This window comes from Misgurnus anguillicaudatus, chromosome 10 (genome assembly GCF_027580225.2).
Source record: "Misgurnus anguillicaudatus chromosome 10, ASM2758022v2, whole genome shotgun sequence".
Taxonomy (NCBI): Eukaryota; Metazoa; Chordata; class Actinopteri; order Cypriniformes; family Cobitidae; genus Misgurnus; species Misgurnus anguillicaudatus.
This window is the reverse complement of record NC_073346.2, coordinates 15,085,932-15,113,745: the sequence shown is the minus strand read 5'-3', so window position 1 is coordinate 15,113,745 and position 27,814 is coordinate 15,085,932. Positions and strand designations below refer to the sequence as shown.

Sequence of the window (27,814 nt, the reverse complement as noted above, 5' to 3'; positions counted from 1 at the left end):
CCCAGATTTACCCCCAGAGCTAAAGCCAACAACTCCTGGTGCTTGCGATCCTTCTGCTTCAATCTGTGAGGCGCTAACTCGCCCTTCCCCAATCCCTTAGTGCCAACAACAAGGGCCCTTGGCTCCGGGAGGGCCTGCATCTTTCCTGTAGAGGAAGATGACAATGTTGTGGAGTACGAGAGGATGAGCTTAGGCGCTAAGGCGGTCTGGGTCGAATGAGAGGGGGGCAGCATGGCCCTGTGTAGGCAGTGCAGGGGGTGGGATGTGGGTGGGCTGCCTGGGGGCAGGAGTGTGCCTTATACAAAAGCACTTATTCAGAGAAGGGTAAGGAGAGAGAGGGAAGAGGAGAAGAGAGACATTGGGAGCATGATTGTCATTCTTGTAAATACATCATCTCAGCAGGTTTCTATAGTAGGATCAATGGAATCCAGACCGTTCGCATGCATGGACCACAGCGCTTCCAGACAGGCTTGCAAGGGGCCTTCGCTAAATCCTACAGATCACAACTAAGAAGCTTGATGCTTTAAAATGCAATAATATAAAATGCAATAAAGATTTGATTTGCACAATAGAAAAAATTAACTTAAAAGAAAATAAATTATTTTTCATTTCCAGTGGGGTTGTAAACTGTTTAGTAATGTAGTGCTGTTCAATCTATGCCTTCATTTCTGATAATCACACTTTATTCACACTCCTTAAATCAACAATCTGCTCAGGATTGAGTCAGATTCCAGCCATAATCCTAAAATACGGGATTAACCCACAGTGCCTAAATCGCTTGCCTTCTTGTTTAGACCCAATTTTTAAAGGCTGTGGGGCCATGACCCCGCTCAGCAGGAGGACGTAGCCGACTTTAGCGACAATGCGTGAGTTTCTGCTTAGGCATCTTGCATGACAAGAATGGGTGGCCAAGCCATTTGCATCATTATATCAAATTTATGAGATGGCAATTAAAGAGATCTGATGAGTAAAAAATCAAGAATGTTGAAAAGGAAGAAAGGCAAGATGGATACAGCCCAAACTTTCAAGACATGCTACATTCAGTGACATCCTAAACCGGATTTCTCAGAAAAATGAGGGACGGATTATTAATAAGAACCTGTCAAGGTTGTCTCTGAAAGTATTTTGTATATTGCTAAGAAACTGCCCGTGTGGTTTTACCACCGCCGAGCTAACCAAAGTAACGCAGCTGCCTGCCGGGGGCAGAAAGCAGATGATACCAAAACACATTTGTTTACCCAGCAGTTCACTAATATGGGTTTTTCAATGATGGTGCTGAAATCCATGGCACTGGGTGGCTGACGACATAACACCAATTTCTAGATTCATGCAAAGTACTTATCTATAAACAGATGCACATGGAAAACACATTCATTTTTAATTGTTCTGTTTAATCTGTGCTATAAAAAAACTAATAATTAGCCAACACCCAACTACCAATTAAAAGTCAAGAGGAATTTATTTCCTCTTCAAACTCTCGGTGTTAGAGCAATGCATTAGCAGCACAAAAGATCAAAATTGTTATGCACCGTAAGTCACTTTGGATACAAGTGTCTGCTAAATGCATAAATGTAAAATGTCTAAACCCCTAACCAATGAACTCCTAGTTGTTTCCTGCAATCACATCATCTCAAAATGACCTGAAAAGGTCACAAAATCTGCCTGAATGACCAACTTACAACACCAGCACAAAATGAGTAACTAAATGTGAACCAGTAGCTAAAAATCATCCTTCACTCTTAGAAAGGATTTACACATCTTTGTGTGATAAGCTTTTAACACAATATGTGTCATTTTAACACATTATGTGTTGACTTTGTGTAAAAATAAAGCACATGTTGTGTTAAAAGTAACACAAAATGTGTTGTTTTAATCATAACACAGAGATGTGTGGATTTCAGGACAACGCATTTAGTGTGTTGTTCCAGAATCAACACTAATGTGTTGTTTTTAACACATTCGTTCTAGTGTTGATAATGTAAAGGACATTCGGTGAAAATATAACTTTGATATCGTTAATATTGATTCAGTAAGGCCTTGTCAAACTTTGATGCTCCTAATCTTATAATTACATTATGAGACATCACAGACAGGGTCACAAATGATTAAGGGTCTCACATTTACACCCATGATTAAAAAGAACTGGGCAGTTACATACACGGGTGATTCTCACGAAACCATTGAAACACCACGGCACTAATGATTTTAGCTTTAAAATGTGTAATATAGTAACATTTAAAAGCATTAGAATTAACACAATACTGTGTTCTACCTTGCACAATGTGTGATTTCAACATAAGAATTTATAATTGGAAATTTTATCTCATTTTCTGCTGAAATTCTCATTACCGCAATGTGTCCGGCTGTGTTTGAACATGCGTTATGTTGTAATTTAATCAAATTAACACAAAAATATTACGAAAAAAAATAAATGGATGTTTTGCTTGACTTCTTTAGATGACAGAAAAAATATTTACTGAATATTCATGTATAATAATAATGAAGAAAAATTAGGAAAATAATGTGTCCATGCCTGATGTTCTCATCCTCCGCAGCACAGTTTAAGCACACATACAGAATTTTAATAAAGTTTGATTTTGAGTGACCAAGCACATGGACCAGTTACTTCAAGATGGCTACCAGGTAAGATCTTTTTTTTTACAGTTAATTTGAAATATTGGCTTGTCAGAATGCTTACACGACATTTTGATTATCATTACCGCAACAGATGCTTATTAAATGTTAACTTAATTAATAGAAGCATAATACTTTGATTTTAAATGCATGTGCAGAATCTCCAAATTATGTTCTTTCAGGTTTGTCATGTCATTTTGAAAATATGTCAGTGTTGATGTTTTCTGACTGTTGCGGTAATGAGATTTTGTAGGACTAATGTTTTAAATTATGTTACAAAAAGTGTTAAATGATAAGTAAAAGTTTTTAAATTAATGTTCCCATTTACTCCAGACTTTGTTTTTCAATGTCTGGTGGGAAAAAAAGTACATTTAAGCAATTTTTTCATTTTTATGCTTGACATTTTTAAAACCAAGTTTTCGTGAGAATCACCCACACAGTGATGAAGGAAAGTGGGAAACGGGACGTTCGTGCAACGCGAGTGCAGGCGCAAGACTTGCACTTTTTGTCCCAAGGCAGATGGCTTCTTGTCATCTAATGAAAAAGAAGCAAGACACAAAAGACTGAGACAATAAGACCAAGTCTCTTTTTAGAGCCAACTGTATTGACGGAGAAGAGACGAGACCCAGCAGCTGAAAAGACAGAACTAGGCCATTACTAGAGGAAAATTCACTCCTTGGCATCTCTATGAACACATGCAGCACATTACAAACAGGAGGAAACCACATCCTACTGTATGCGCACACAGAGGGAAATGTGTTATGTTCACTCAATCCACTTTGCTTTCATTTAATTAATAAGAGAAAGCACACTGTATTCATTTATAAGCGTTTTTTTATAAACACAGTCTATAAATGTCAGAAATGTTTTTTTTTATCAAAAGTGCTGCACAAATGCGACATGCCGATCCAGCAAACACACAAACCACCTACAATCCTTCTGTATTTTAATGGAAAGACTTAAAGAGATAATGTGCAAGACAACTGGAGAAAAATCTTTATACATAGATGATAGATCATTTCAATCCTTCATCTTAAAAGCCACAGTCCTGATATATAATGTAAACAACTATGATCAATCACCAGAGCCCAAGACGGTAATTCATCAACGGTGTTTAAACTTGCCAGACACTCTCTCTGACCACTAAAGCGATTACGGCTGTGAGCGCGCAAGAGAGCCAAGTGAATGACCGTACAGGCAAGGTGAGTGTTTCATCATACTGGTTATCATAAAGGCGATGGGAATAGAAAGCCACACCTAATTTACATCCTAAAATATTTTTCCAGGCACTGAGTAGGACACTGATGATTTAAGCGAATTCAAAAGGATAGGGTGTGTAAGGTCAACGAAATGCCCTTAACAGGCTGAAATTATCCTTTAATATTGATTGTTTTGTTCTTAATGATGTTTCCATGGCAAGACAGCTAAACCTGTCAGGGTGAGCCAATTATCATGAAAAGCCTTATATGTGGATTCATAACAATTCGTATTATTATTATACACAACAATGATAGGCTAGCTCATAAATGTAATGTTACAGCCAATATGAAATCCTAACTGCATTACTGAATACTGAAATGAATGACTTGTTCAGAGTTTGTTTGTTTAAGTTTTATCATTTTATCTCTGTTGTATCAGATGAAAAATGTTTTTCACTTCAAGCCACATTAAATGGTCCAGAATGCTAGGTAGTGATGTAGTACTCGAGTCTCGAGACCGATTTCTGCTTTCTCGGACTTGTTCCTTCAAAGACTCGGTCTTGACTCGGTCTCTGTCAGGACTCTGCCACGAGAGTTTGGTTTTATATTTATGTTTTATTGTGATGGCAGAGTTCTGACAGTCTCTTGTTTAATGTGGAGGCCATGCCTTGTTTATTGTGGCATGTGCCTCTGGTGTCTCGTCTTGTCCCCGCCCCCTTGTTCTCCCTGTTAATTATTCATTATCAGTTCATCCCTCTCACCTGTGTTGCCCTCGTTATCTTGTTTAGTTTCCCCTATTTAATCTCCTCTTGTCTCTTTGTCAAGTGCTGGATCATTGTGCTGTATTGTGTCATGTTATGCAGTCTTTCGTGTTCTTTCAATTTAATGATTTCATCGGAGTGTTTAGTCAGTGTTAGTAGTTCATGTTTAATGTTGTGTTGCCCCCTCGCGGGCTTTTGTTTTCATGTTTATTTATAATAAATGTTCTGTGTTCACTCCCCGATATCGCCTGCACATGGGTTCTCTTGTTCCTTGTCTTTAGATCCTCACAGTCTCGGACCACAGTGGGAGGAGAAGGACTTGTAATTTCAGACCGAGTCCTCGAGACCAACGCATTTTTTTTATGTTCACACGTAACAATAATAATAAAATGCAATGTTGACGGGCATTATTTAAAAATTACATCCCATGGTGCAATGCAAAGATACTGCCATCAGAGCCGTTTATTTATCTCGAGAAAAATAGGCAGAAGATGATGCATGTGGAAGGGATTTTTTTAATGATAGTAAAAGCATAGTCCATATTAAGATGTTAAGACTGCTCCTCTAAACAATTCACAATCTAGCTTAGTCTGTAGGCCTAACTGTTGATTATTAACTGGGGTGATGTTAAATCATGAATATGAAAACTGACATGTTTTTATTGTCTTGGTCTCGACTAAAGGATTCGGTCTCGACTCAGACTTGCTTCCTAAAAGACTCGGATTTGACTGTATTTGAAAACCAACGGACTCGGCATCTCGTCCCCATCACTAACGCTATGCATACAATATCAGTCATTCAGGTGATTTATTTGTACTTTCACATACATGAGTGTACTGTAGTACTACATATAAGATTTAAAAAACAATGAGCATTGGATATTTCTGTATATTGTATACTGTTCAGTATTGTATTGTAGTGGACTTTCAACCCTACTTATCAGCTTTCTTTATTCTGGCAGCAGAATAAAAAATACTCTTGATTAGTTATTAACTACTTTTAGTGTGTGTATGTATTTATCTCTGACTGATGAAATGTAAGATAAAAGCCGTAGTCATGCAATAAAGAAGATGACACATGGACATCAAATGTGGACAGATACAGTAGGGATCTGGTTTAAATTTGACAATGTGTCAAGACTACCCCCTAGTGGACACTACCTAAATAGGGCAATGAGAAAAATTTTTTTGAGGTTGATGCACATGATATTTTTCTACACACTAGACTCACTTATATATCCTATATACCCCATGCAAATACAAATGTGTGTGACACACAAACCAGAACTCCTTGATGCATTCACAAATGTTAGAAATTTCTTTAAATCGTTCATGAAAAACGATTTCAACTTGAGATTAAATCAGAAAATTCATGAAGAGGTAATGCAGACTTGAGTGATTTGATAAAGTCATCTCATCAGTGAACCAGACGGTGCGTCTGATAGATGAGAGAGGAGACAATGCATTTCACGGCATTATCTTTCATCAAAGACGCACACTCTTAAGCTAAAAGATTTTTTCGCACCCTTCTAATCTTTGAAATGCCCCCCCCCACACACACACACATTCTTCTCCTTATCATTTATCTAAATAACATCTTTAACATTTGTGAAATAATGGAGAAATCATAAGATTGATGAACAAGAAAACACTTACACAATACACATACACACACTGTAGGGAGAATTGGGGTAAAGTAGGACAGTTTACAATTAATTTCACTGACAAAAAGTGTTCCACTTTACCTTAAATCCCCCTTTATCCTGAGTTCTCAATGCACTGACATGAGATGTGTGTGTAAGGTGGGGTGCTAATCTACTCATCACTTTGCGCATGTAAATGTATGTCAGATATTAACAATGTCTCATTTAAAGTATTGACGGAAAACATTATGCTTGTTTATCTGAGCTCTGAAATACTATATATTTAGTAGCAAACAGTAATTCAAGGTTTACTGATTAGCCGGCATACTCTAAACTTATACACAACGAAAAGGTGGAGGCTTTAAGACAGAGCCCTGTGGGACTCCACAGAAATGTTGATGACGGGTTTTGCAGAGCAACAAAAAGTTCACAAAAATGTTCTTATCAGCATTATATGGAGTAACAGACGTAGTTAGTGTAATGTCTTATGATTTTGTTTGTTTGTCAGTGTGGCGAAATATGAAATAACAAGCAAACACAAAATTCCTCCCAAGTCTCCTGATAAGCCTACATAATCTAAAATTAACACGCGCAATGAAAAAAACATTCAAACAATTGAAGCTCCTGGAACTCAACAAGAGAAATCCAATTATTGTAATGATGATTTCACAAAGCCACAAAAACGGCCTATTCATTAAAAATGCTTTAATCAGCTGTGTTTGGCATATGTGCCCTGCCACAAGGGAAAAATTTTTCTGAAAACTTCATCTGAAAGTTGAATAAATAATCTTTCCATTGATGCATGGTTTGTTAGTATAGGACAAAAAATCGAAATATTGAGAAAATCACCTTTACTGTTGTCCAAATAAAGTCCCTAGCAACACGTATAACTACTGACAAATATATTTTTTATACATTTACGATAGAAAATTGACACAATATCTTAATGGAATATGATCCTTACTAAATATCCTAATGATTTTTGGCATAAAAAAACGACAATTGTGACATAGTTGGCTATTGTTACAAATATACCTGTGCAACTTATGACTGGTTTTGTGGTCCAGGGTCACATATTTGACATTGTCAGTACAATGTCTCTTTTTGATGTATTATGCACAGATGATAAATCTGACACAACAGGCTGTGATCTTTAGTAATATGTTGTGTAATAACATTCTAGCCAATGAAAAGCTCCTCACCTTGTCATCCTGTTGAAAAGTAACTCTTTTTGTCTCAGAACGGGCCCGACTGAGACGGTTAGTGAGCGAGTTGTCCTTTAGGAGAGAGGTGTAGCCCAGGTGCTGGTAAATGGGGTTTGTGGTCATCTTGGCGATGTACTCAGCTGCCTTGGTCTCAATATAGAGAGTGATGAGACCATCTGTAACCAAATCATGAACAGACTCGAAACGCTTCTCTCCCACAAAGTGCTTTCCATCATAAAAGAGCCGATAGTTCAAAGTCTGGCCCCCGAATCTGAGAGAGAGACAAGAAATATTGCTTTAGAGGAAAGTGTTCATGGGTGGATGAACATACAGTTGAGAAGATGGATGGACTTTATGCCATGAACAATTTTTTTTCCACCACACTATGAAAATATTTTAGTGGCAGGGATGCATCTAATATAGAGGAAGCATCTGTCATTTGGCTTTTTAAGTTATGGTTTTTCTTTGTGCTTGTCATCATTGCCATTTCTGTACCCCCGCTAATATATCCACTGACATACACTATATAGGCAAAAGTATTGGAACTCTTATAAAATCACCACGTTTTATTTTGTGCCACCATACTTACTCATGTAACTAACAGTATTTAAATAGGGAAAACATGGAAGTGTTTGGTGGTTTCTACATTCATCTCTGTTTGGATCCTAAGGAATGAATGGGGCTAGGCTAAATGCTAACACATTCACAATGCGCTGTACAAAGATTAAGTGCGCGCATTGATAAAACATAGGTATGTATTCATTTGTCCAAGTCGAGGTAAGAACATAATAAAATATTAAAAAACGGTGGTGTTTTCATTTAATTATTGAAACATATCCTAATTAATATTCAGTAGTCATGCCTTCACCATGTTGTTGTTATATCACCACAAGTACGTCTGTGGTCCAACCCACATTTCAAAAGCGCTACTGGGGCCACAAGTTGATGCTCATAAATGGATAAACATATATGGGTGGGTGGATTCAGTAGCATTTGAAAATGCTTTATGTGCCGTGTTTGTTTGTCATATGTTTTGTATTGATTTTATGCTTTTTATCTTATTATATTCTCTTTTATCCTTCTCTGTCCAGCACTTTGGCTCCACTCGTGGTGTTTCAAGTGCTCTATAAATAAAGTTGAGTAGGATGTATAAATAAAATTATAGAATGTATTTTAAAAACAATGGGTGTATGGAGTATGTACCTCAAGGCAAGTGTATATGTTCCCGGTTGTCTCTGACTCTCTCTGATGAGGTAAGCACCATCAATCCCTGCCAGCAGTTCATCTGCATGCTCTCTCGAAATCAGACCATGGAACCTGTACACACCATATGTACATACCATGATTTACCCTGGTGCACACAAACAAACACACAAACATAGCTCAGACTCTCTCTAGTGCTTACAGTAGTCACATGAACACACACTCCTAAAGACTTTTATATAAATGTGCAATGCAACTTTTACATATATTACACATATACAAATGCAATTTTAAATCTTTTTAATCATTACTATTATTAGTAGTAATATTCTTTAATAAATCTGGTCTTATAAACCATATTTCAATTCTGACTTTCACCCTGTACCTCAGGCTATGTTTACATTAATGTGTTTATCCTTTAAAACGCATTACTTTTGCTACGTTTACGCCATTCATTTACACTACACCACCGTTTTCGACCCTCATAAACAGATTCGTTCGTAAACGCTGAAGACCCTGTTTTAGTTTGAGAACTCAGACGTTGCGCTGCAGTGTAAATTAACGTAGACGGAGTCTTACGTAAACGAACTGCTGATGTTAACGCGACAGCGCATCATTTTCAAAGTAAAAATTATTTTATTCAGGTAAATGGAGGTTTGCAACGGAGGTTTTGACAAAAATAGTAAACATCTACCAACTAGCTATTATAAACGCTATATCAGATTGTTTTAACATGTATCCTTATAGATAATGTCTGTTTTATATTTATGTTTGAGTATTGTTGGGTTTGAATATTGTTGTAATGTTGTTTATGTTTTGTTTAAATTTAGTAAGCTTATTACGAAAGATAGACTGTAATTTTAAAACGCAATATGTGTTGTAAATGCCAATATGAAGGGAGAACTGTAATGGGTCAGACATTATTTTCGAGTTTAATTTAAGTTTTGTTTGCTACTTTAAAATGAATTTGTTTCATATAATTTGTCTCTTAATTTTAATCAAAGTTTGTTGATAAGTTTTGTAAATATAAATTAATAAAAACAATACAATCAACGTAATTTTTATATTTAATGCTCGTTTAGCCGATTGCGCTTTTTGCTATTTCTGTGTTGCTAGCGGAGGACGTGTACAGACCTCGCACACTTTTAAAAATTAAAGTCATATTAATTTTTAATTAATTGATCGCACACTGAACAGCGAAAGGTAAGGGAAGTTAAGTTATTTGGTGTTTTTCTGAAGAATACAGTCATTTCGTACAAAATTTTCAACTGGACTATAAGATCATAAATATGAACTGCAAACAATGAACTAGGCTATTATAAATATAACAGCGTGAAATGGCTGATACGGAACTCCCTACATTAAAGCAAATTAATTTATTTTTGCTTCAAGTTCACTATTGTTCACTTGAATGCTTCCTTTTTAAATCATAAAGACCTTTCTGTTTGGTTTATAACATCAACATTAACATATTAATCATATTAATATGTTGTGGGGGGAGCTAGAACAATATAAGACTTTCCCAAACACATTTTTATAGGTTCAAAAATAGTGTCTGTTGTAGTTGCCGGCAAATGATCCAGGTATGATTTTTTGTCAATATCGCACACCCCTAGGCTGCATAAATGCGCAAAACTAAGCTATTATTAGAGTAATACGTTATTTTACACTTTTATGCGCATGCCCAGTTACGTGATTGGTCATGTTTCATGCGTTTATGGTCGTGTATAGTGTGGATGAAGATTCTTTTTAAAATGCCAGTATAAACGAGAATCGTTTTCATTTTAAAATGCCGTTTGAAAACGCAAATGCTCTAAAGTAAACAGGGCCTCGGTTTACATTTTACTTAGATTCAGGTTTTTCATTTGGATTTAAAAACATCCTCGATTAAATTTTGAATTGTGTAAGGTAAAGTTATGCACTTACTCTCTACCATAGTACTTGGGTCTGTTCTCCATCTAAGGTGCAATAAGAGAAGGTAAACAGACAGCATGAGAGCAAGACTTAAAAAAACAGCTTTCACCACAAATTATTTTGTCAGGTTGAGGCCTGATTGTTTAACAGTGAATCTTTTCCTTTTTTGGAGTTTTTGGAGAGCGGGAGACTGGAGCTGACAGTCAGAACATCTGCTCCAGTGTTTAGCACAAGATATGCTGACTGTGTCAATATGAGTCATGTTTGATAAACCTTGGGTTATTTACTGACATTTTTTCCTGCACTTACCTCCTGAGGACATGTGATCCTCTTGGGTCTTGGTGCTTCCTGCTGTAGCTGGTACACTGAAAATAAATGGAAGAGATACAGAAAAAGATATAAAGAACTTGTGACTCGACTTGTGGTTATTCATTTGTGAAAGGCCTTCAGACCTAACGGGATTTTTGAAATACCTGAAATAATAAATCATTAGGAAATCTCGATTTATTTCCCCCTGTAAGTGCCAGACTTTGATTAGGCCTATTTCTATGTTGTTAAGCAGTTTACTACTTATTTACTCCTCCTCTTATAAAGTATTTCAAATATTCCTTGGTCACTCTGCCAGTTCTTAAAAAAAAAACATCTATAAAATATTTGCATTTATAAATGTTTGCATTGCTATGCTAAAATGCTGGCACATCTACAGTCATGTCAAAACAAGACATACTCTATTGGACATAAATCTTTTACGTCTAAAGCCCTATTCGGACAGGATTAGTTTTACAGGGGGACCTCTTAGAAAAACATGCCTTTTTTAATCCCTTGAATGTTTTTCTCTCACAACCTTCCACAGCAATTTATCTACTGTTTTTTGCCGAACTCAGTGCTCCTTTGAGAAATTGTATCCCATTTGAATGCGAATGTCTGTGTTTGCCAGCAATATCTTTTGAAAACATGGTTCTTTTTGTGTTTTGGCCAAAGTGATCTGCCGAAAGGTCTTACTAATGCACGTATACCATATTTTCCGTACTATAAGTCACTCCGGAGTATAAGTCGCATCAGTCAAAAATGTGTTTTGAAAAGGAAATAACATATATAAGTGGACTATACATTGCATTTATTTAGAAAATTATTTCACAAAATACAAGCCAAAGAACAGACATTTAATCTGGAAAGGGAAGTTATTCAACTAAACAATGGCACACAGGACAGCAGGCTGAATAGGTGTCCGTATGTTAACGTAACATTATCATTTTAATGTAACAATAAACATTTTATTTACACGATATACAATAGCATACTGAACATACCTGGAAGGTTGAATAGGCTAAATGAACAGAACAAGCCAACGTGCATCAAGTTCGCAGGCTCGTCATTCCACATCACTGAATTCATTAAATTACATAAATACAGTAGCAGCAATAGCGGACCCTCGCGGCTGTAGACGGTAATGTTGTCTCTTGGTTCATGTGTGTCAAAATTAATTCATACTGACATACATAAGTCGCAGGACTAGCCAAACTATGAAAAAAGTGCGACTTATAGTCCGGAAAATACGGTATTGTACTTCCTGCATCCCATTTATTCAGAAATGGATGTTTTTTCCATTCGGCAGAATAAAAAAATTCAATCAAGATGAGCCAAATCTCAGACTGTTAAGACTGGCCACTGTAATTATATATCAGTATCAGGTAAGAAACTCAAGCTTATTTTTGTCCAGTCGGGAATGTTAATGTAAATAAATAAAGATAATAAATTGTTATTAATCTTGATTTCTTCATTTTTATGGGTTGATTATAAACAGCCAGTTATATAAAACACGTTGGCTACTTTAGTAGGATTTAGCAAGTTATTTTAATTAGTTAAAATTAAATTCATAATTCATGTTCTGTAATCATTTTAAATGTAAAACAAAATATCACATATCAAATATCAAACGTTTATCCAGAGCATATGATCTTCTGCAACGTCCAAACGCACGAAACAGATACCCCCATCTCTGTAATAGGCTGTGAAATTAAGCCCGTCCGAATTGGTACATAAAATTTACAGACGTCATGGGGGACACGTTGAAACTTAAACGTCGTTTGGAAAACTAATCCCGTTCAAATAGTGCTTAACATTGAGAACATAAACCTACTAGCACTGCTGTCAGATTAAGCTACAGGACATTACAGCAGTGGACATGGTAATATTGGTTATGTTTTAAAAAAATGAATGCAGTGTAAGAGGCAAACAGATAAACACCAGCAGTTAGTCAGTATGCAAGGGGAATACATCAAGGGACAGTATTTGGTCCAAGCAGGTTTTAGTTCAGATGTTGTTATTGTGCCTGTTTGAATGTAAATGAATGGAGGTTAATACTAAAAATTTCTCAGGTTATCTTCTCCTAAATAATCAGTTAAGTGTGCTGCCTTTTTAAACAACGTGTCCTTTGATTACTCATTTCACAGCAATAATAATGGGGTTGAACTTTAAACTGGGAAACCGCACCAGTCTCTCTATACAAATAAACTGACCCCATGTTTATAAGGTGCTATCTGTTAAATGTAAATGTAAGTAATTGTAACTTCAGCAAATATGATGTGCTGTAAAGCCTTGATAGGTTACTGGAAAAAACACTGAAATTCTTTGTTTTTTAACGGTCATCCGAGGAACCCCTATAAAACCACAATACTTTTACACTGCATTATCAAATGTTACTGAGAGGAAGAAGTTACAATGTAATAATGTATTGTAAATCGGAAAGAAGGACTAGTGAAATGATCAATCTCGGCTCAAAAAATGGCAGCAGATGTGTGGAGGCACTTCAGCTCGACATGGACTTGACCTTCTCATGATGACTTCATTAAAACTGCTTGTCATGTAGCGCAGCAATCGACTGCCGCGGTCCGATCACAGAGAGAATCTGGACTCTGTGCTCAAATTTTTACAGATTTTCCATACAGGGAGCAGGAAGGCATCTGACGGATATGCCAAGATCTTGTCAGGAAAGATCAAAACAAGCAGTGAGTCCTGGACAACTTCCATCAGCCTGACAGGGACGAGGACTGCTCTAAAAATACTACACAGTGGGAGTGAATTCGAGGGAAACTGAGGTGAGTAGTGGGATGGGCTAGGAGATGTTTCGAATGAGAAGACCTGAGATAATGTTTTCTTGACTGAGAGATTTTTAGCACAACTGTCTTAAGAATCCTGTTCTTCTGCTTCGTATTAACTTTCCCATAATGCAAAATGTAAATTTAACATTAACACTTAAACCAGTATGTTGTAAATGTGATAAGACTGTTAATATTAAAGGTGGAACTAACACTTTTATGACATTTATTAACTTTAAAAAAGTGTAAGATTGAAAATGTCTTTTAGAAAAAAAATGATCATACTTACAGTAGGATTTCCATATTGGTGGCTGATAATCTTCAGGATCTAGAAGAAATGACAAGACAAATGTTATAATGAGGGCCTCTTCTTTAAAGTGCCTTGTTAAAATAGGCGTCTCCCGACAGCTTATTCTCACTTAAAAGGGTCTATAACACTTACTGTCAGTTTAAAGAGCAGCTATGTGCCAAGGTTATTATACTGTTTCATTATTATTAAGTTATTCTAGACTGTGTGTTCTGACAGTATAATCCTCTTTACAATCCCCTCAGAGCTTTATATGTTTTAATACTTCCCTTTAGTCCCTCTTCTCAGAGACAACAAAACATATGCTGCTCTTAATTACAAATATTTGTTAAAATAAAACACAACTGGCATCACAGTTGTGCTCTTGTATAGCTCAATGGTCCCTTTAGAAAATGGATGAAGCACTTTTTCCTCACTTTTGTAAGTCACCTTGGATAAAAGCATTTGCTAAATGCCTACATGTACATTTAATATAATTAGATGAGATATTGGCTGTTTATAAATACCTAAAAAGCACATATTAATGCCTGATTTTGCAAAACTTTATTCTACATCTTTAATCCGACCCAATTCTTACAATACTTAAACCTAAAGACTACTTTACTAACTATTAATAAGCAGTAATAAAGACTATACTGAGGCAAAAGTAGTTAATAGTTAGTTAATAGTGAGAATTGGTTAAACAAGTAACTGTGTGCACATCCCACCTCCTGGTAGGTGCAGGACAAAAAAAATGTGTGCCAGGTTCCCACACCTACGTGAACTTCCAATTCAAGGACCTTTCAAGGACTTTCCAGGTCCAATACCCTCAAATTCAAGGACTAAATGTGGGAACACATTTCAAGTGAGAGCAAGGTTACATCGTGCAAACTCGCGCTGCATCACTGCTGTGACACTTTGCGGACGCCTCCAGGGGTAAGTGCGTCTGAATGTGTATATCAAATTCAACCAACGGTGAGACTTAACGACAAAGGCAGGGTGACGTGGGAGCCAGAAAGTAGTTCGCTATCTGAAATATTGCCAAAGACGGCGTTACAGGGACGCAGGAAGTATGGCAAGGGAGACGCAGCATCTGGTTCCCTTCTCAGGGAACAACAGCTACATACGTAACCCGAGACATTTTCATGTGTCAAAAACAACTATGCAAAAAAGCATTTTTGTATAATTCAACATTCGCATACAGAAGATATAAGCATTTAAAGCGAACAGTTTAGCATGTGTTAAAAGGCTAGAAATTTTATGATATTATCCTACACTACACAGGGAATAATATGGATTTTATCTAATCTAATAGATTCAAGCACGTTCAATGACCTGTATCTATGTATGTATATTTTCAATAACTTCCCAGGGTCTTGAATTATTTCCCTCAGATTCACAAACTTTCAAGGATTTCAAGGACATGTGGGAACCCTGTTAATGTCCGCAACACTGCTTTTAACTCCCATATTTAATTAAAGGCAACGTTTCAACCCTGCTGGGTCTTCTTCAGTCAAAAGAAGAAGACCCAGCAGGGTCGAAACGTTGCCTTTTATTAAATATGGGAGTTAAAAGCAGTGTTGCGAACATTACATTTTTTCACTTTAATAATGAGAATTGGACCTTAAAAAGTGTGACCAGATTAATTTATGTACTTTAATATGATTTCTTTGAGACGTTTCAAGCCTATGTGTGTATCATTTACTAAATAGGACTTAGAAAGTAAATAAAAATAAGTAAAATACTTTTTGAAGATAGTAATTTGTACAGTAATTTAATTACATGATTAAAGATGTAATTAGTAACTAGTTACTTTTTTGAGTGACTTACCCAACACTACTCATTGCGCATCTCAACAAAAAAGCCGGTTTGGTGATTAGTAGTAAATCGGCATCACCTCCTTTCAGACGGAGCAGCATTTAGACAATATTGCATTCAATATCGCAGGCGATTTGTCCACAATAATAAATGCGATATTACCCAGCTTATCAGTGAACTACGGCTCTGTGTAGTAATTGCCGCTCTATCTGGAAGCAAGTGATGGCAATTTACTACCTCTGATGTATAGTGAGCCAGTGTCCTTACCAGTGCCCGGGCGCCTGCACATGATATACTAGCTGGGTTAATTCCAAACAGTATGCGCCTTTTTAATGAAGAAACAGATACTCGGGTGAAAAGAAAATTATCGTTTTCATTGCACTATTTGCCAAGTGTAATCGACCACGCTATGAGACACAATATTTTTTTCAAACTTACAGTGTGCGTCTCCCTCAGACTGTAAACAAAGCCCAGGCGCACAAAAAAAAAACAGCTGGGGCGCATCAGATAACACGTGAGCCGCATCGTACGTCATCCGCGTCACTGCAGTCACGTGACTTTAGTCTCGCGCGGAAGAGAAGACAATGCTGAATAAAGTCGTAATTTTTTTTTTTTTTACCAAAATGTATTTTCGATGCTTCAACACATTCTAACTGACCCACTGATGTCACATGGACTACTTTGATGATGTTTTTATTACATTTTTGGACGTGGACAGTATACCGTACATAGATTTTCAATGAGAGGTCAACAAGCTCTCGGACTAAACTAAATATTAAACATCTTAAACTGTGTTCCGAAGATGAACAGAGGTCTTTCGAGTTTGGTCATTAATAACATTATTTTCCTTTTTGGGTGAACTATCCCTTTAATGTGTGAAGGTGTGACGCTCTGTTGGCAGCTTTTCCAGTCACAGATAGAGCGACCGTACAGCTCAAGTGCTTTACGCCTTCCTCACCCATTCATGATGATTGTCGAAATAATATTTAAATGATACGAAATGGTGAAATGTTTACTGTTACAATACAAGTAGAATATATCACGGCTATCTGCCAATCATATTCGAGAACCAGAAACTACTGTTGTATAATGACTATTATGGGTTTCTTTGTCAAAAAAAAAGGCTATAGCATTAAAAAATGCTTAAAGCAAATTTCAGGCAGCCTATACATACAAAGAAAAGAACTCAAAACAAAAATAAATAAATTAAAGTTATCAGGAACAAAACAAGACAGTTCCTCTCAGACCATTTCAGACAGTCTAGCCAGACCGGCTTCTACAGAATCAATATTAACAAATAAAGTAGGACTGAAAGCGACTACGCCAAATCCATAAACACCAATTTGGCAACAAAGCATAAAGACTCATTTGACAACAGTTGAACTGAATGTACTGCTGTGAAGTGAACCAATGCTTCAGTCAGTGTTTCCACATCAACAAAGGTATCTGAATCTGAGGTCATTCATAAAAAAATTCACATGGTGATTATGAGAGAAAAACACACTCGCAGTCACACCATGAACAATAACACACACTGTGTGTGTCTCTGTGTGTGAAAGTTCATAATAAGTGAATGTTTGATCTTGTGTGTGAGAGAGATACAGTAGGTTGAGCGAGAGAGAGAGAAAGAGAGAGAGAGAGAGAGAGAGAGAGAGAGGGAGTGGATAGCAAAGCTGTTGTTCCTTTAGGAAAACATTATCTATGAGAGTGTAAATCAGTGCACTTCTCTGACTTCTTGCTAGTCTCCAAGGATCCAGGCCTTATTTCATGCACTGTCTCTTATACAATCAGCACTTTAAGACTGCGGGCAGTCAGCATTTCAGCTTCTGTATACACAATCCATTCCCAACCAAACACAAGTACAAAGTCCAGCACACGACACACATACGATACAGAGCGCCACCACAACACGTGACAATGAGAATGGAGAAATGATTCATAGAAGTCATATAAGACTTGACTTTGTATATTTCTCTTGTCAAATTTGTACATGCATTGCAAAATGTGCTTATAAACAAGGAAACCATAGTTTGTACTATAGAAAGCCACATCCTCAATTAACCATTAACCACATACACTGGGTTAAGGACCAAGAACCTGAGCCACCTAGGAAAGTTACCCATAATGCATTTCCTTAAAGGACTTTAATAAAGTCAATCACTTTGCTAGGCCAGAACGAAATGCTTGTATGGTCTGAGGCTTTATGTGAAACCCATTTTTATTAACCCTTTGTAAGTTAACCCTAAACAAGGTCCTGTACCATGCAATTTATGATGAAGATTATTTTTCTTTCTGGAAGATGATGATATGGCTATATTTTGGTTTTTTGTTTTTATGGTCCAAATAATGATTACTGAATAGTTTACATTACACACAGAAATAGTCTTTACTTTAAAGCAATCAAACAAGTCGGATTAGCTTTCAATCTGCATTTATGTGAGAATATATGTGTGACTGGTTTGTGAGGGTATATAGTCTGTTGGGCACTGGTGTGTTGTCCCAGTTATGGCTAACAATACAAATGAATTATTCTTCTGTGGCTCATTGGGAAAATGTAATTTCTTTTGGTGATCTGCCAGGTGCTTTTCCTCTATCGCTGGATCTAATAAGAAAGACTGAAGATTAATGGAGGAAACCTCAGGGTCAGAAGGTGCATTCACTGCCTATTCACATTTCCAACAACACTTGAGCTGCTTGACTCTTATGTTCCTACCGCTGCTTCATTAAAGGCAGGAGTCCAGAACTAAAATACACTAAAAATAATGACACAGAATCAGTCTACAAATAAAAATTTATACGAAAATAAGAAAATGAAATTGAAAGAAATGCATGCAGACTTTCTGATAAGAATTCCTGCAGAACGATTTGATGCATCTTTGTTGCATTGAAAGCACAAACCTTGAAATCACAACTTTACATACTGTGCAATATTCATCAGATGATAAGTAGGACTGTGGGCGGTTAAAGCCATGACATGAATAAAGCCTACAGAAAGCATGAAAAGCAGAAAATCACAAAAAGCAAAGTCAGCACTAATTTCAGCAAATGAAAGGATGAAGGTCAGACTTTGTGAAAATTATAAAAGGACTAAAACATACTGCAAAACATCCCACCAATCTGTATCTCTTTTAGATTTAAAGGGAAAGTTCACCAAAAAAAGAAAATTGTGTCATCATTTACTCTTATGTTATTATCAAACCGTTCGTGAGCCCCATTCACTTTCATAGTAGGAAAAAAAATACTTTGGAAGTTAATGGGGCTCACGAACGGTTTCGTTTCGAACATTTCTTAAAATATCTTCCTTCGTGTTTATCAGAACAAAGAAATTTATACAGGTTTGTAACAACATGAGAGCGAGTAAATTAGGGATGCTCCGATCGATCGGCCGCCGATCGGTATCGGCCGATAACGGCATTAAATGACTAAATTTACCGAGGTCATGAACCGATCTTTCTTACTTTTATCATAGGGATCCTGAATGCGGCTGCAATTAAAAACCCATTTTTTTATGTAGTGCAAGCATTTTTATAACCCGTTGCTCATGTGCGACGTGCAGATTTGGATTTCTCTGAGGACACGCTTAGGTCAACAGTGCAACGCATCTTCATATCCCCATCAAACAGCGTATACAACACATATCTATCGCGGACAATTGCATCATCATGCCAAGCGTTTATTATTTGCATGCATTTTAAAGTTTTGACCATTTAAACTTTCTTTTCCTCACAGCTGCTCTTGTTTGCGTACACCCGCGGCAAGCACAGCAGTCATCAGTGCAAGTGAACAGAGCGATCTCTCTCATATCTTAAAGCTACAGTAACCTTATTCATCGCTCAATAAAATCACTCTCTGCTCTTGACTGAAGAACTGTTATACTTCATACGAATGTGTGCATATTTAATTCATCAGTGATGGGAGTAACGCGTTACAAAGTAACGAGCATGTAATGAAGTATTTTTTTTAAATCAAGTAACACAATTACAATTCCTGAAATTTAAATGAGTTCGTTACTCGTGTTAATCTATTTTGTAAAAAAATAACACTTGCAGACAGGACATTTCTGATCTAACGTCGCAGGGCCGTGGTGGGCGGCGCAATAAATCTTTAAACTTCATCATGGCTGACAGTGCATATAGAATGAACGTGAAAAATCTAAATGGAACAACATACCTTTGTTTAAAAATTGTGCGCGAGTCATAATCCATCCGGTTTGTAAATTATCTTTGCCAAGCAATCCCAGTATGACATCAACTTGCATTTGTAGTCCACAAAAGTAATAAATCTGAGAAGTGTTAATATTCTTAGATGTTTACATCGGCTTGGGAGAGAACGAACCGCGATTGTTGTTTCCAAAAAAATATTCACACTGCACTGTACAACTGTTAAAACGTGTTAAAACTCAATAGTATGTGTGAGTGCGCATTTAGTTTCAGTTTTGGTTTCACTCGCTCTGTATCCAACAAAACAATCCACTCGCTCTGTGTCCTTCTGACAAAACAATCCACGTACTCCGTTTTCTGATTAAATATCTTCCTTTAATCCTGAGAATCATTTAAATCCAACATAGAAAATATACAAACAATATATCACCAAAGAGCGCACTACCCGCCGCAAGCTTCACAAGCTGTGTCCCAATTCAAGGGCTGCGCCCTGCTAAGCCTGCGACCTAAAAAGGTGACCACTCATTCTTTCAAGGTGGTAGCCTCAGAAGTCCGCGAAGAGAACTGAAATGAGACAATCTAACTTTCGGATGACACATAATTTGCATCAGCTGCTGCACGCACACACCGCGCCTGTCAGCAGGACACAATGGAGATGTTTCTAACTTATTAAAATAAATATGGAATCAGAAAAATTATAATTTATTTTAGAAAATATGACACAAATTCTTAAAGAGACAATACACAATTTTAACACACTATATATTGTTCAATGTAAACACACAAAATATTTGTCTAAATGGTCTTAATGATATACATAAATAAACTAAGCTTACATATTAAGATAATTTCTAACAAAAATATTCAACGCCTGAATCTAAAGCAAACTAGGCTCCTACAGTATGTAAAATATATAATTTTATTGTTTGACTGATCAGTACTGTTCATATTTACATTTAAAAAGCAGACATAAAAGTAACTTAAAAGTTACTTTTCCTAGTAACTAATTACTTTTGATATACAGTAACTGGTAGAGTAATTAAATTACTTTTAAAAGAAGTAACTAGTAACTGTAACTAATTACTTATTTTTAGTAACTTGCCCGATACTGTAATTCATACAGTAAAGACTGGAGTGTTTTTTTCCCATTACTTTTAAGAGTCATAAACCTTAAATAAACCTTAAATATCTCTTTGCAGAAGAAATATTTGTTGTGCTTATTTATTTGATTCTCTATTAAAACAACAATATACCTAATTACTGCAAGTAATATAACAAAGGCAACATCAGTAGTATTACTTTATCTAGAAAAAAATGTTACAGTCATCAAAGAGCTTGCATATCAGCTTTAAAAAAATCGGTATTGGAATCGGTATCAGCAAAAATCCTGATCGGAGCATCCCTATAGTAAATGATAACTAAATTTTCATTTTTGGGTGAACCATCCCTTGAAGCATTAAGGCAGCATAAGCGTTGTACACAGAAAGAGAAAAGCCTTTTAATAAAGCATATTTCATCTGAATGTCAGGCAATTTGTTACTGTCAGAGTGTTTGCTTTTTCCCAAAACAACCGCAGATGAATTCGAGTGAAACATGCCAAGGACAAATCATTGCCTTGTGCCAAAGATATGTGGTAAAAGCTCCTATGTTCAAGTTTTATCACAGCATTGGCACAGGTGTTAAATACCATGTTAGTTGTCTCTGCATCACCGGGGTGTTTCTGAGAGAATTTTAGATGCTTTGAGATGTTAAGTTGGGTGACTATCTACAGCTCACACACACACCCTCGCAGCTCCCTTTTTCTCGAGCAGGCTCTTATCTCTCACACATATTAAAGCTCGGAGGATGAGAGGGAACAGACATCCTTGAGGCAGAACACACATATAAATGTGCCACAGCAAGAATGTACTTCAAACGAATAGCCTGTCTGAAATCCCTGCATGTAGAGGATAACACCCAGTAAAACCTGACAAAAATATACCTTGCAATTTCTGAGCCGTTTGTTCCTCTATCCCATATAGTGCTTACCATAACCCGCACAGAATGCTGTATTTGTAGAGACATTTTTTAGTATCTCGATATATAGCTGTTTTGTTTCCTTATGGAGACTGTTGCCTGCTTTTGACAATGTGGGTGATTTCATGTCAGACGCAACCATCTAAACTCTTCAATTCTTAAAATAAAAAATAAAATATATAAATGCAATATAGATTTATATGTACTGTATTTACAAATGTTAAACACTAAACATATAGAGCAGCAATTTTATTATAACATAACCCAAATATCAATGTAATAATGTATCACTAGATCCTTGCTGATTTCAACCACTTTTAGATACATTCAGTCACACATACAGTATACAGTAGTTTAAATCATTTAGTCACCAACTCCAACCCAAAAGATTTGGGTACGACATTCACAAACATGCAGAAAACACGCACGCACACACACACACACACAGAGTGAGTGCTGACACAGTATTTGTGGACAAGTGTATCAGCTCCTGTGGAGAGGCCATCTGTACACTGTGCTGTTCTGTAAGAGCTTGGATACATTATATAAAGACTGTGTATCTCTATGAGCCACATAATGCAATGCTGAACATCTCCCCCACTTCACACAATGTGTTTAAAAAGTGCGAGGACCTTCTGTGAACAAGACGGCAACAAAACTGGCAGGAATTCTGTGAGTTTGTGCAAGACGAGGCATCAGACGGAGAAACCGCGAGGGAAGGGAAGACGGAGTATGTTTATCCTGTAACACTGCATGCAAGTGAGGGTGGGTTTGGGTATTTTCCTGCATGACTGTATGCCTTTGTTTTATTGTGTGCGAGTGTGTGTATGAGTGTGCATATAGGTGCTGTTTGAAACCCCTCACTTCTGATTGGCAAAGGAAACACACACACACAATAGCAAGATCTTTGACTAAATGATATAAGGCCTGGTCCACAATGCAGAAAAGTTTGGCCCAGAATCGCCCTCTTAGACGGAAAAATCCAGAAATAAGTGTTCCTTATAGGTCAATATAGTAATTCCTGTAGCTTACTGTAAATGGCAGAGCATCGTGTTAGCAGTGCAAAGGTCATGGGTTTGATTTCCAAGAAACACACTAACATACCTGCATTGTTTTGTATGGATTGATCAAAGAGATAAGGCACAGACGTGCCTGCTTGACCAGAATATGGAGCCATGCACAAACAAAAAATGGTGTGCACACCGCCAAGCGAAATGGGCACAATCGCCCATTCAATGATGAAGTTACATTATGCAATGTGTTCATCAATATACTGTAAACGGCTTAAGTCACTTTGGATAAAAGTGTCTGTCATATGCATAAATGTAAAGGTAAAGCCGCCAACTACAGTTTTTGTTTTGTTGTTTTGGGGTTTATCTTAAATAGTTAAAGGGATAGTTTATCAAAAAATGACCAAAATAGTTATTTTAGTAAATGTCCTGGCACTTCCAAGCTTTGTGACAGTAGAAAACAGGGTCCACAACTTCCAAGGCACAAAAAAGTGCATCCATCCTTCACAAAAACACAATGCCGATACTAATATTAATAAAGTTGTACAGCTAATTGGCCTTTATGAGGCCGATATAACACAAATGAGACAAACAGAAATTTGGTGAAACTAAATAAACATGCATAACATTTATAAACATACCCTTTAAAAGTACTTAAAACATATTTACAAGACATAATTAAAGGTGCAGTGTGTACATTTTAGCGATATCTAGTGGTGAGGTTGTGAACTGCAACTAAAGGCTCAGTCCACTGCTCACCTCTCGCTTTGGAAACACATAGAGAAGCTACGGTAGCCACCACCGGACAAACATGTCATCGCCAGAGACAACTTAGTAAAAAAGTTTGTCTTTTAAGGGCTTCTGTAGAAACATTACGGCACAAAATGGCGACTTCCATGTAAGGGGACCCTCGGTGTATGTAGATAAAAAGGTCTCTTTCTAAGGTAATAAACATAACGGTTCATTTTGAAAGGTCATTATACACCACTGATAATATAGTTTTGTATATTCTTTTGCATTTCTGTCAAGCGATCCTTCTAAAAATTACACACTGCACCTTTAATGTGGATCTGACATCTCACGGTGACGGTACTGTTTGAATAAGTGTGTTGAACTAGTGTGGTGTTGTGTGTGACAAAAAGTGAATAATGACTGGTCATTTTATTGTCTGTCCGACTTTGGCTTTACCTTGAATTACACTGAGTGTCTTTTCATTACACACTTCAAATTTAAGTACCGTATTTTCCGGATTATAAGTCACACTTTTTTCATAGTTTGGCGGAGACTGGAACTTATAGTCAGGTGCGACTTATACGTCAAAACGATTTCATATGAACCAAGAGAAACCATTACCGTATACAGCCGCGAAAGTCCGCTCTATGCTGCTCCTGTATTTATGTGATTCAATGGATTCAGTGATGCGGAATGACTTTGGGACCTTTTTGGCTTGTTGTGTTAATTAAACCTACTCAGCCTCCCAGGTATGTTCTGTATGCTATTGTGTATCCTGTAAATAACTGTTTATGTTACTTTAACCTGATAAGGAACACTGTGCCGTACACGGTACACCCCCCTCCCCTGCACGTGAGGCTGCATTACATCATTGTAACTTTGAAGCATTAAATCTCAAAATATACGGTCATGCGGCACATCGTTAGAAAGCTTAGACTTTAGGGTTCCCATTGAGCGCACACACAAAGCATAATATGATTTTTAGCAGTCATAAAACTATAATCTAGTTGTTAGTTACCTGAACCGGGCAGCGCCGATTTAGGATATTTACTTACCTTCAAAATCTTCCCATTATCGGCTTCGGTGAAATTGTCCAAAACAAATTGTTCATAAATCCCCAAAAGTCCAAGGAAATGGAATATCCAAGCCTTTTAATCCAAAACGATTTGTTAATCTCACAATCTTGACGTTTCTGACCGAATTACGATATAAATAGTGTATACAATTAGTTCACTAACGGACATTTGTTTGAATCTCACTTTTCATTCACGATTTATAATGAATATATTCGGATGTCACGTTTATTGTGCAACGTCTGAGGAACAAATACGCCCCCTTGTGGAATTTCAGCCGTTCCATAAGAGGCTACCATGTATGGACAGCTATTCAGCCTGCTGTTCTGTGCTATTGTTTAGTTAAATAACTTGCCTTTCCAGATTAAATGTCTGTTCTTCAGCTTGGATTTTGTTAAATCATTATCTAAATAAACGTGACGTATAGTCCACTGCGACTTATATATGTTTTTTCCTCTTCAAAATGCATTTTTGACTGATGCGACTTGTACTCCAGAGCGACTTATAGTCCGGAAAATACGGTAATAGGGAAATTTTCTGGCCGATGCTATGTATAGTGCACTGTGGCCGTTACTGGAAGCTAGTTATTTATTATAGTTTGAAATATGGGTATTTTCTCACAAAATCACATCAATTACCCTAATGGTTAAGGCCTTTATTAACCCCTGAAGCCGTGTGAATTATGTGAAAGATGCATTGATGCACTTTTTTGGGGGCTTAAAAGTCATGGACCCTGTTTTCAATCGCTATAAAGCTTGGAAAAGCCAGGACACTCTAAGTGCAGGAGCTTTCATCTGAAAGATGATGTACGCATTTATCTCGGATGGCTTGAGTGTGAGTAAATCATGGGGTAATTTTCATTTTCACTGAGCTATCGCTTTAAAAACTGATAAGAATACAGATAACAAATAACATAACAAATCCAGTGATTACTTCATTCTCTAAAGCACTCATTATATCAGGTTTGCACTTTATAATTTTGTTTCCTGGTGGAATGATGAAAGAAATGTGTGTGACATAACTTCCAGAGGTCACATTCCAAGATCTGTTTGCAGTTTACATCAGACTGTCAGTCAGTGAATGGGCTGTGGCTGGTCTGCGACAACACACACATATACAGCACACAAGCAAAATCTACTGTTTGGTAATGTGATTCTTGAAAAGGGTGATGGATGGCCATTTGGATGTCCTCAGAAGTAATTATTAAGAGGCACAGATAAAGGAGTTTTACACTTTAAATCACTCATCTGATTCTCAAGAACACTCAACATAAAACTGCAGGCTTAAACAAACCCTCCTATTTCACTCTGACTCGCCGACTGTAAAAGCTGCAGCGGTAACAGCGCAAAAAAATCGTGGAAACTATTAAAAATGACCACCGCTTATAAACAGACCATATTACAGTGGCTTCGGTCAGACATGAAAATCCTTTAAAAACAGGGTTATAATAACAAGCTTCCAGAGAGGGCGAATGAGACAGCAAACTATTTTCTGGCAAGTTAAGTGGTTTGCACGCCTCATTTACCAGTCCTGTCATCACAGGCCGAGGATCCGTCTAACCTCTCACTCCTTCATTCATGGTTATATGTGTAAAGCTTAGAAAAGATCACAGTAGACTGAGGTTGTTTTATTCGACCACTGTAATGAGACATTCACCTCAAGAATCAATTTGGACGCAAAAGCGCTGAATTTATTCACTTCCATAAAAACATTTTTAAGCTTATTGTGCACAATTCATCACTGCATGCTATTAAAAACAATTTGTTATCTTTAATTGAAATGTTATATTTGTGTATTGGCTTTATTGACTTCACCAATACCTCTAAGTAAGTGGTCCTCAAACTGGGGGCCGTCAAATTCTCATGAATTCTGACTAATTAAACCTCTGAAAAATAAGGCTACACTCTTAAAGCAAATGTGTTAAATTCACTTACTTTGTTTTGTTTAAATAAAACATAATTTACTTACACATCCTTTCTTAGAGCGTACTAACAAACAGCACTCCATTGTATAATTTAATATTTTTTGTATAATTAATTAATTTAAAGTTTTACAATATTTTATGTCCTAAATTTGCTTTTGGGGGGCCACGAAGAGATGCCGCACGTCGAAAAAAATTGAGAATCACGGCTCTAACTGTTTTTTTAACTCCTTTCCTCTGACCGCCTATAACTCTATTTTGGCATGCAATTCCCACTTTTATTGAAAGAATTAATAAGCTCAGATGCAAAAGCCGCTAAATGCCAACTCTGTCGAAAATGAGATAATGATACTCAGGGCTCCAGACTAACTTTTTTCACTAGGAGCACGGTGGACCCCAACTGAAAATTATAGGGGCGCAACCAGAAAATTTAGGGGCACACACTGTAAATCAACATGCTAACCAAATATTCACATTTCTACTAATTTCCACTGTATTTCTAATAAATACTTTAATGATAAATGCAGAAAGTACAATGTGCTGTTTTCAAATTCAGTGTCACACATCACAAAAAAATTGTCAAATTTACTGGTCGCACATGTGCGACTGGATGTAAAATTCACTCTCAAATTTTGGTGGCAGTCTGGAGCCCTGATATTGACTTAATGCTCTCCGCCATTATTATGTGTTCATCAACAACCCTTGCCTCAAATCCGCCTAATCCCGGCCTCAGGCCATTCAAAAATACTGCTTTGTTGGCAAAATCCACTAAATGCCACATAACGATTTTTTTTAGCAAAGTCCTCTAAGTTCATGAAAGAGGAACTGGATGAACAATCAACCCCATGAGCATGCATCCCCACCTAATGTGTGTTCAGTTTCGTCATTTTTACATTCTGTCCTTCATTATTTAAAATGTTTGTAGTTGCATCTTTAGTGATTTTGCTATTTGCAAAAGTCTTGTGAATTTTTTAGCGGAGGATTTTGCCAAAAAAGCTCTCATACACTTAGAGGGTTTTACAGCAAAATACAGTCAGATTTGATACTAATGAAATTACTAAAGTGACATTTGATTTGTGAAAATAAGGCATTTCAATTACTTACTAATAAACTTTTCATTGCCATTAAAGTGAAATTACTGA

The 27,814-nt window shown here is 36.8% G+C and overlaps 1 protein-coding gene across 2 annotated transcripts in view; it reads right to left on the bottom strand.

Annotated features, from left to right (window-relative positions):
- chn2 (chimerin 2) overlaps positions 1-27,814 on the bottom strand; it is a 46,667-nt gene that overhangs the window by 13,876 nt on the left and 4,977 nt on the right. The window contains exons 2-6 of one of the 2 annotated variants that reach the window (XM_055209642.2): positions 13,946-13,984; positions 10,868-10,923; positions 10,571-10,602; positions 8,645-8,758; positions 7,439-7,712 (exon numbers count right to left, since the gene is read on the bottom strand). In XM_055209642.2, coding sequence (XP_055065617.2) covers positions 7,439-7,712; positions 8,645-8,758; positions 10,571-10,602; positions 10,868-10,923; positions 13,946-13,984 — 515 coding nt within the window. Of the gene's footprint in view, positions 1-7,438; positions 7,713-8,644; positions 8,793-10,570; positions 10,603-10,867; positions 10,924-13,945; positions 13,991-27,814 lie in introns of those variants that run through there. The other variant, XM_055209643.2, reaches the window with a different exon arrangement.